We start from the raw sequence: 10,557 nt of genomic DNA, 5'->3' as shown, positions 1-10,557 counted from the left end.
TTTTTGCGTTACGCGGGCCTCTCAATGTTGTGGCCTCTCCCGTTGCGGAGCACAGGCTCCGGACGCGCAGGCCCAGTGGCCATGGCTCACGGGCCCAGCCGCTCCGCGGCATGTGGGATCTTCCCGGACCGGGGCACGAACCCGTGTCCCCTGCATCGGCAGGCGGACTCTCAACCGCCGCGCCACCAGGGAAGCCCCTTAGCATGTATTTTAATCGGATGATTTAACTTATTTTATTGATGAAGCTTAAAAATGACAGTTTTTAAATGCAGTATGTGAAGATTTTATTTTTAAGCATGTACAAGAGGACTCTAAATATTTAAAAGCAAAATCTTCATGTATCTCTTCCTTCGCTTAAAAATACTGAGTTTTTGAGAGCTTAATGTTTACAGTTAGGGCATGTGAGGAAGAGGGGTGACGGGTAAGGAGAGAGCGAGGGCTCAGAGCCGGTGCTTTCCTAGCCCCTGGCCTCCCCCCGGCCTGCCCCCAGTCCCTTTGCGAAAATGGAGAGGTTGCCCTGCCCCCTCACAGGGCTGTGGTCGGAGTGAGGAATCGGTACGTGTCCATAGTGCTGTGTGAATTGCAGAGGTTTATAGAAAAGGTGATTGTCATTAGGAAGAAGACATTCACTTTTTATACAGTATATTTTAAAAACATTTCTTGATGTTATTTTTTTTATAAAAAAACAGGTTACAGTGACAGACAATGGTAGTCCCCCCAAGTCAACCATTGCAAGAGTAATTGTGAAGATCCTTGACGAAAATGACAACAAGCCTCAGTTCCTGCAGAAGTTCTACAAAATCAGACTCCCAGAGCGGGAAAAACCAGAACGAGAAAGAAACACCAAGCGCGAGCCTTTATATCGTGTTGTAGCTACAGACAAAGATGAAGGTCCCAATGCAGAAATCTCCTATAGCATTGAAGAGGGAAATGAACATGGCAAATTTTTTATTGAGCCAAAAACTGGAGTGGTTTTGTCCAAGAAGTTTTCTGGAGCTGGAGAATATGATATTCTTTCAGTGAGTAAGATCTAGTCTTTGAATTTCTTCCATAATTTGACCGTTAATCTAGTCTTATGTCTCTCATAACTTTCTCTCTTTTCAGTAAAATGGCCTCAGTGCTGTACCTAACAATGGGAAGTATGGGTTTGCTTTTCCCTTTTTTAGTTGTCATTCTCGTTATCTATGTTGAGTATGGCATAAAAAGGTTGCCCTTTTTATCAGGCATTAAATGGAATATGGAATTAACATGGAATATATACCGCACAGATATTAAATGTTTGAAATTGGTTCAGTTTCAGACCAAACCAATCAATGCTTCAGTTATGGGATGCAACTTTTCATTTGCTGTTTTTATCCCCTCTGCCCATATTTTATAGATTAAGGCAGTTGATAATGGTCGCCCCCAAAAGTCATCAACCACCCGACTCCATATTGAATGGATCTCCAAACCCAAACCGTCCCCGGAGCCAATTTCATTTGAAGAATCATTTTTTACCTTTACTGTAATGGAAAGCGATCCAGTTGCTCACATGATTGGAGTAATAGCTGTTGAGCCTCCAGGCATACCTCTTTGGTTTGACATCATTGGTAAGCTTCATGACGGTTTTCATCATCCTTGTATAGATCACACTGAGGGGAACCCGCCTCTGGTTTTCTGATTTTGGGGCACATCTCAGAATTTAAAATTGGGAGTAAGACCTATAAGTGGAGAATTTGTTTTAAACTGCAGTATTTTGCTTGCAAAATTTTTCACTATATCCAACATATATTAAACTTATTTAAAATAGGTGCTCTGTATATACCTTATTAATATAAAAATAAAGTTTTTAAAAGTGTACCAAAGAGATACAGAGAAATCTGAACGTTTGGTCTAAAAACACAGCTTCTTAATTTTTCCTCTTGATACATAACATATAGCACGTAACTATTTTTAGTGATTATGATTTGAATGTTTAAAATAACTATGCCTATGTGGTTGTCACATGTCAGTATTTTATAGGGAATATGATTGAAATTTTTAATTTATAAGTTATAAAGGATAGTGTCCACTGTGGCTTTTTAAGTTTGATTTACCTCATTTTCAGTAGAAAGCAGGCTTCACTAGATTAAATCACCCTGTGATAAAAATTATATGCCTAAGCCAATTCTTTTCTTTCTGTCATTGAATTTAGCTAGATATTGAATATAATACAACATACTTAAAACAATTTCACATTAGACTTTGGCGTCTTAGTTTTTTAATTCTTATTTCTTCACAGTATTTTAATTACAAGTATATTTAAAATCAAAAGTACGTGTTCAGGTTATCTTTGGTTGGAACCCAATATCCCTTTTCCCTCTTCACCCCGGAGCCCTCCTGCCCCAGTTGCTGTCTCAGCGGGTTGAAGCCGCAGGGACCACAGGGCACAGGGGTTTGAGCTCTACCCCTTGAACTTTGTAGACAGCGGGGCTGTTTTCCCTACTTTGGTCTTTGTATGAAATTGTTTATGTTATAAACACCTACGAAACCATTACAGTTTAGTTTTAAATAAACAAAAAAGATTCTTTTCATAGTTAACTGCAGTCAGAATAGTTTGCTTGCTGTCAGGTAACTCCTATCGCATTTCCAGATGGGCAGACTGTGCAGCATCTAACCTCACGTGTAAACTGACTGCCTTTGGAACCACTTTGATTGATTGCTCTCCTTGTTCTGTGCTTGCCTTCCATGCTTGCTTCTTTTTGGCTGTGCCAGGAGACACATTTGCTAGAGAAGTGTTTTACATCTTTCAGATGACTTGTGACCTGAACTGTACAGCAGAAGGTATCTGCTGAGATCACATAATTTGCCTCAGATTATGAGATCTAAAGAAAAGCATCCATTTTTCAAACTTTTTTCTTTCCAGTGACCATCTTTCATTGCTTTTTCTTTTCATAGTGGGCCCATGGTCGCCTGTTCCAATTGCAAACATTCTGACTTTCCATACATCCCTAGATCCTTATTTTTAGATTTAACTGAAGATTGTTTTGTGTGTGTGCTGTTTTGCTTTTTGGTTGGATTTAGTAATAGAACTTCGTCATGACGTTTAGACTTTATTTTCATTCCATTCCATTTCATTGATATAAGTATCTCAAGTTCAGTGGCTTTGAAGAGAGTTTATCTGGAATATGATGGGGAATGCATTTGGATAATGTTAGTAGCACAGAAACCTTTTTTCATTAAGCTTTGTGTACGACAGCAATGGGAAAAATTTTCAAATAGTGAAAATTCTCAACTAGTAAGAGTCCGGACTAACCAATGATAACTCCCACAATTTTTTTTTCCAGAGTTAACATTTGTTTTTAATAGTTATTTCATTAGAGCAATATGCTCAAATCGTCACAAAATATTTTTTTTAGTAAATTTTTAAATGGCCAACTTTTTGGTTACTAAATGATATGAAATGTAGCTACTGAGATATAAGTTAAAGAGGTATTCAGAACCCTTGAAAAATCAAACTGAAAGTAATTCATTGGTAGTATTAGAAACATTTTTGTTGTTGTTTTCAGAGTTGCTTTCTTGCTTCCTCTCATTTAGTAGCTTCCTTGGCAGTTATGGCTCAGCTTTTTTTTTTTTCTAGTAAGCCAGCATTGTCTTTCCAGTTGGTCCTTCTTTTCTGGTCTTTCAAAATGAAAGCTCTTTGGAATCACTTTGACCAATATATCAGAAATTTTTCTTTCTTTCTTCCTTTTTTTTTTAAAACTGCCATTAAAAATTAGAAAGCCACAAAATAAATGACAAATTTTCATCCCGTGACCTGTTTTTACTTTAATGTTTGTCCTAACTTAAACTAGGTGGCAACTATGATAGTCACTTTGATGTGGACAAGGGCACTGGAACCATCATTATTGCCAAACCTCTTGATGCAGAACAAAAATCAAACTACAATCTCACAGTCGAGGCTACAGATGGAACCACCACTATACTGACTCAGGTAGGCAAATTGCTGATGATACAGTGTTCTGATCTAAGTGTCCACAGGCAATATGAACAATTGATTCTGCCCTCTGAGGTTCTCAAATCAGACGTTACTATTTTGATATAGTTTATGCACATGTACACAGCAAGGATTTTTATTTAGGGAATGAAATATCACTGCAAATCCTGTTTTAGGTTTTGAATGTAATTAACCAGTTTTGCAAACTTTGAAAGAAGACTTAAAAAAAAAAAACACGATATGCCATCAGAATCTTTTATTTTTACGCTCATTTTGAATTGTACTAGTATAAAGTATATCACTGTCAAGGATGACTTGTCCAAGTCATTTGCATTAAAACTGGTTAAAGTGATTAATTATCTTTTAAAACACTTTTTTGGGTTTTTCCCCCCTTGACTACCTTAGGCTGTGTAAAATAACTGATAAAACTGTTCTATTCCTTTAAATATCTTTGTTCCTATCTGATGATTAAGACATGGTCCGATTACTGGCATTTCAAATTGAAATGTCAGAACCCTATAAATTACGTTTAAGTTCTGTTCTTTCTTATCAGTTTCTCTGATTCACAGTGGGGGCTGTTTGAGAACTTCTTAAATACTTGCTGTGTGCCAGGTATTGTTCTAGAAGCTGAGTAGTAGGAAACAAAATCCTGCCCTCTTGGAGTTTACATTACAATGATAAAGCCAAAGCCTCGTGTTTAATGTGCTGTGTGTGAAAAGTAAAAGGAAGAAATTAAATGTTAGAGGATAAAATGCTTCTGAATTCCAATTTCCTATCTTTAGATTATACTATTTTAAATCTTAAGACAGATCATTTGCTAAATCATTTAGTTGCATTGAAGAATAAAAATTAGTCTGTGTTGTCTTTTCAATTAATAAATGAATAGATAATTTAAAGTCAGTTGTGAAATGACCTTATTTCTTTGTCCAAATGCTTGTGATTTTTAATGTATTTTAAATTGATAATATGAATCATGCTTTGGGGTCATTTTGAGGTTGTCATGTGAAAGTACCAGCACAGTATTAAAATTTCAGCCTTGTCAGTAACTGTTCTCATTGTAGAAACTAGACTTTAGAGCATGAAAATGAGAAGAAAAGCATCAAGAATTGTAATAAATTGAGCAGGGTAATTCTGAAAGGTTAAAGAGTGTAACTGTATGTAGATCAGTTCAAGTAATTGACTAACCGGAAATCTAGCAAAGGGAACTTAATAACCAGTAGAAATGACCCTCTGTGCCAAGCCTTCTCATTACTAAAGATGATATATCTACCTGTAGCATTTATCACTTACTACATAACTCACAGTAAGTGTAGTTTTCATTAGTATAGTTAAGAGCTTAGTATGAAATACGGTGACTAAAATTCCCATAAAACCCAGTAAATATATTCTCTCAGGGACACAGAATTTCTTCAATTTCAATGCTTCGGGCATACTTCTGTAACTTATTTTGAGTCATTTTCAGAGGGTCTTGATAATATCCTAGTGAATTGCTGGCAGGGAGAGGTAGAGTATCAGAGAGCGGTCCAGATCCCAGGCTGACCTGTCCAGGTGTGGGTCATTAGGGAACAATGACAAGTAATTAGGTTTTGATTCCCAGTCTGGGGCTGAGAACAGGGAGATAGGAATCTGAGTGGGAGGAGAGCAGCAAATACCAGCTGAAGAGGGACACAGAGATCAGAACCCAGCTGACAAGGCACTGGAACACAGCAGGTAGATTCCTGTTTGTAGGTGAAACTCAGGAACCAACGGAACAGGTTTTGCCGCATCACGGTCGGTAGCAGCAGGTGTGAGATCTGAGGTTTGGAGAGCGTTTTCCGTTAAGCCAGAGAGCATCCTCGCAGAGGGGAGTAGCGGAGGATCGTGATGTAACTGCCAGTGCTCTGTTGAGGCAGCTTTCCTTGCTTTGTTGTCCTGCTGTTTCCACTGAGGATGTTGCCCAGTATTAAATCAGGTCACTTTGCTTTATCTGTTATCTCAAGGTAACTTACCAAATCCAGTTCACATTTTTTCCCTTTCTTTGAAACAGCTTTGCTTTCCTGTTTTCTTTCAGTTTCTCTGGAACATCAGCATTGCATACTCTGGAGCAGGCCACTTTGTTTGAATCGGGGCTCTGCCTCTTACTCCTATGCATGGGCAGGTGGCTATGACCCGCTGTGCTTCCATTTCTCCTCTGGAAAATGGGCACAGCCACTTTGCCCTCATAGGACAAAGTGAGACGACACTCAGGTGCTGGCCCCTCAGGCCCTCAGGCCTGTCCCCAGTGAGCGCTCCCTGCGTGTTCCCTGTTGCACATCAGCACTGGTTTGGGCTCCTGTCCCCCTGCTTGGCACTGAGTCACCTTCCTGTCTCCATTCTCTGTCTCTGCGATTCATCCTGCACTGCCTGCCAACCAGCACGGTCTTCCTGACTGGGAGGAGGACGGAAGGTGATTTGCTCCCAACAGACAGTTCAGAGCACACAGGCCACACAGTTCTCAGCCTCTGCTCGGGGGCCAGGCTCTGCTCTCGGACCCCACCTTCTCCCTGTTCCTTTTCTTTGTCACCCCCGGTTCAGGGTCCTCCTCTGAGGTGTCTGAGAGACAGGATGTTCCATTCCACCCTCGCCTTCACATCTCTGATTGAGCTTTTCCTCCTACCCCAGTATACGTTCATCTGCCAACCTAAAACCTGTGCAAGCAGAGCTTGTCTCCTCCTCGAAAGCTTCCTAAATGGCCTGCACCACCTCTGGACTCCTGCAAACTTCCTTGATAACATAGGAAACCTGTATGTACAAGGCATTGCCCAGTGAGGTTGAAAGCTTCAGGGGGCAGGGGTGCTCCATACTTCTTTACACCCTCCTTAAATGCAGCAAGTGCCGAGCATGGACGTGCCCGGGAAATGTGTGTCAGTTGAACTGCTTTATCAAACAGGGTTGTTCTTACTTCAGCTGTTCATATTTAGGTGAGATCAGTTGATCTTGGAGCAGGAGTAAACTGTGTTTGCCCAACACTCCTTCCATGAGAAAATAAATTTTAAATGTGTAGTGGAGGGACTTTCCTGGTGGCACAGTGGTTGGGAGTCCACCTGCCAACGCAGGGGACGTGTGTTTGAGCCCTGGTCTGGGAAGATCCCACATGCTGCGGAGCAACTGAGCCTGTGCACCGCAACTGCGAAGCCCACGTGCCACAACTGCTGAAGCCCGCACGCCTAGAGCCCGTGCTCTGCAGCAGGGGAGGCCGCTGCAATGAGAAGCCCACGCACCTCAACGGAGACCCAACGCAGCCAAAAATTAAAAAAAAAAAAAAATTGTGTAGTGGAAATGAATATGTAGTGATTTAATTTATAGAAATTATCTTTATAGCCTTTGCTTCTGGATCATCATTGACCTTTCAGAGTGAGGCATCTGTAGTTTTAAATGTTTACATAACTTTCACATAAACCCTTTCTGTGGTTTGGTGGATACATTTAGTGTTCATATAGTTTAATGTTACAGATCCACCGCTGAGGTCTCAGTGTTCTAGGAGAACGGTGGTATTGTCTTCATGGAAAGGCCTCTAGTCCGTGTTCTTGGCCCCGTGTGGTTAACACCCCACCCTCCCCCATGCGGTACTAGGACTTTGGCCTCCTGTGCCATTCGGACTAGTGAGGTTTGTTCCATATGAGCTAGTGAAGCTCATGTTTCTTGTTTATAACTGTGACCATCTTTTACAATTGTAGTGATTTCCGTTATGCCTTATCCACATGTGTCTTTTCAATCTGAAAATTAATCTTCTTACTGTCAAGTTAAATTTTTTTTTAAATTTAACTTGGGACTGAGTTTTTAAATATCTCCTTTTTTCTTCCTTTAAGGTTTTTATTTAATATTTATTTTATGACCTACTTAAGAGAATTCTCTCTCTTGAGTGTATTTAAATTGCTTTTAAGAAATAAATGTACTTACTATCTGTGTAGTTTTGTGATCACAAAAATATAAGGATTTTAAAGCACATTTCTCATTTTCCTTTTTATTCATAATATTGGTAGGGATTTGGAATCTCAAAGATTAGAACAAGAACTTCAGATACTGTGACCATTAAGCAGCACACTCACCTCAGTAGCTTGGTAGTTACAGGTGCAAATCTGATACAGGAAATCAGTCTTCTGTGAATCCTGGTAAAGTAAATTCTTTATCTTTACATGAGCAATCTAGAAATTTCTGCGGAGACCTAAGAGAACTTAAGCCTGCATTTCAGAAAGAAATGTGTGTTACATTTGTGTGTGTGTTACATTTTTCTCTCAAAAATTAGTCTCAGGAATTTAGAAACGTTTTAATTATCTTACTCATATTTATATAGGTAATATGTCAATGAAAAATTTGAAAGATGTTTTTTATTCTGGATTTTGCTTTTATTTCTCATGTTTGAATTTTATTTTGCTCAAAAATTAGGGTTTTTTTTTTTCAGTGTGCATTTGATTTTTTTCCCCTGATTCTTTAAATACTAAAACATCATGATTAGGAATATTATTGTTATGTGAGTAATTTTGTCATCACAGGTATTCATCAAAGTAATAGACACAAATGACCATCGTCCTCAGTTTTCTACATCAAAATATGAAGTTGTTATTCCTGAAGACACAGCACCAGAAACAGAAATTTTGCAAATCAGTGCTGTGGATAAAGATGAAAAAAACAAACTAATCTACACTCTGCAGAGCAGTATCGATCCATTGAGTCTCAAGAAATTTCGCCTTGATCCTGCAACTGGCTCTCTCTATACAGCAGAAAAACTTGATCATGAAGCCATTCAGCAGCATGTTCTCACAGTCATGGTAGGGCTTTCTGTTCATTCTTCTGACACACTGTTTGGTTCCTGCAGGGTTCCAGGTGATTGAGAGGGATCTTTAATCAATTTTAAGGAAAGCTTTAACAGGATCAATAATATGCTGATTCTTTTAGGTACGAGATCAAGATGTCCCTGTAAAGCGCAACTTTGCACGGATTGTTGTTAATGTCAGCGACACCAATGACCACGCCCCCTGGTTCACGAGCTCCTCCTACAAAGGGCGGGTTTATGAATCAGCAGCTATCGGCTCAGTTGTGTTGCAGGTTACAGCTCTGGACAAGGACAAAGGGAAAAATGCTGAAGTGCTGTACTCTATCGAATCAGGTATTTTTGGAGCACTGCTTTAATAACTGCTTTTTTTTAATAACTGCTTTTTTTTATACGTTTATAACTTTGCACTTGTTAGAAAGTATGTTTTTTCTAAAATTAGTTCTAGATGTTGAAACATTTCTGTGTATCAAAACTGCTTAAATTGATAGCTACCATTTTACATGTTAGGAGAAAGAAACAAAGTTAACTTTTAATTCATTGGAAAGCAAAGCTAGAGAGTCCTAACTATGTTTGGGTAATGTTCTTGGAGATTCATAATATTAGCATAATTCAAGGCTCTGAGAAGTCCTGCAGTAAAGAAAACTTTATTTGACCAATTCAGGATTTCCAAAATGGTTTTAACCACACAATCGTTTTCCTCCATAAACTATGAAGTACTCTTAGGGTAAGGCTGGCCTAGTGATTTAACATTTTTTTTTTAGTCAGAGCATATCTTCTCTTGGGCAGAGCAGGAAACTCTGTGACAGAGTGCCAACTCATCCAGTTCTAATTGGGTCACGTCTCATAAAGGGTGTCCATGCCTCTCCTACCCCTTCCAGGCTTTGCTTTTCTGCCACTTTCACCCCCATGCATCTTTCACAGTTGCATTTCGTTCATGGAATTGGGTTGGTACAGTAGGTCCCAGGGTTGGGACGAGGGCTTGAAGAAATGTTGAAAAGGCTAAGGGGCTTGCTGGAGTTGGGCAGGAGACAGCAAAGCAGGGAGACCAGCTGGAACTGTGGGCCTGGACAGCTCTGGGTGTGATAGGGCAAGAGGTCCAGAGCCTTGCTGGTAATTCCAAGAAGGAGGATCACCAGGAAACGGTGGTGACAAAGTGAAATGTTGTTCTGTTTTCTGTTTGATGCTGCTATTCACTCATTCATTTCTTTATTCCGTGGACTCTCATTTTATATGCCCGGTGCCCTGCTAGGAACATTTGTACTTGTGCTTGATAGGTAGGGGTTACCATCGGTCCACAAATGTATGTGCTTGCAAAAGAATTCTGCCCCTGATTGAAACAGGGATCTGCTTTAGGGCATGTGATTTATTCAGTCAGAAATCATCTAGCTTTGGGACTTGCCCGACTCGTGCCAAATACTATGAGTAAGTGATTAAATATCAAGAAGGCAGCTTCCAGTTTTCCATCTTTCTCAGTGCCATTGTCAGTACAAAGGTTAGACTCTCATTCTTTCTCTATAGTGATTTTAGAATATTGAGATCATCCACTTAACTTTTTTTCTGTAAGTCTATACCTCTGCATATTTAGAAATTATGTATCTTTTCTGGGCATTAGAATTGATAGAGGTACAATTAACTGAAGATCATATAATCCAAAGCTGAGCAAATGGAGAGTACTTCTTTGCTTTATCAATGTGTTTTATGTGGTTAAACTATTTTCATCTTAATATATTTGAAGTTTCATTTCTTTCCCTGAAAATGACCAAGCTTAAGCCATCCCTCACAAATAAGACCTCATATACTGCCCAAGGTT

The 10,557-nt window shown here is 39.5% G+C and overlaps 1 protein-coding gene across 4 annotated transcripts in view; it reads left to right on the top strand.

Annotated features, from left to right (window-relative positions):
• The window catches only part of FAT1 (FAT atypical cadherin 1), a 119,368-nt gene that overhangs the window by 73,925 nt on the left and 34,886 nt on the right, over positions 1-10,557 (top strand). For all 4 annotated transcript variants that reach the window (XM_024759952.1, XM_024759951.1, XM_024759950.1 and 1 more), the window contains 5 exons: positions 690-1,019; positions 1,379-1,589; positions 3,813-3,952; positions 8,467-8,742; positions 8,870-9,080. In XM_024759952.1, coding sequence (XP_024615720.1) covers positions 690-1,019; positions 1,379-1,589; positions 3,813-3,952; positions 8,467-8,742; positions 8,870-9,080 — 1,168 coding nt within the window. The remainder of the gene's footprint in view (positions 1-689; positions 1,020-1,378; positions 1,590-3,812; positions 3,953-8,466; positions 8,743-8,869; positions 9,081-10,557) is intronic.

This window comes from Neophocaena asiaeorientalis, unplaced genomic scaffold (genome assembly GCF_003031525.2).
Source record: "Neophocaena asiaeorientalis asiaeorientalis breed wild unplaced genomic scaffold, Neophocaena_asiaeorientalis_V1.1 scaffold521, whole genome shotgun sequence".
NCBI classification, from domain to species: Eukaryota; Metazoa; Chordata; class Mammalia; order Artiodactyla; family Phocoenidae; genus Neophocaena; species Neophocaena asiaeorientalis.
Note: the sequence above shows the minus strand (reverse complement) of the source record. Positions and strands in the feature narration are given on the sequence as shown.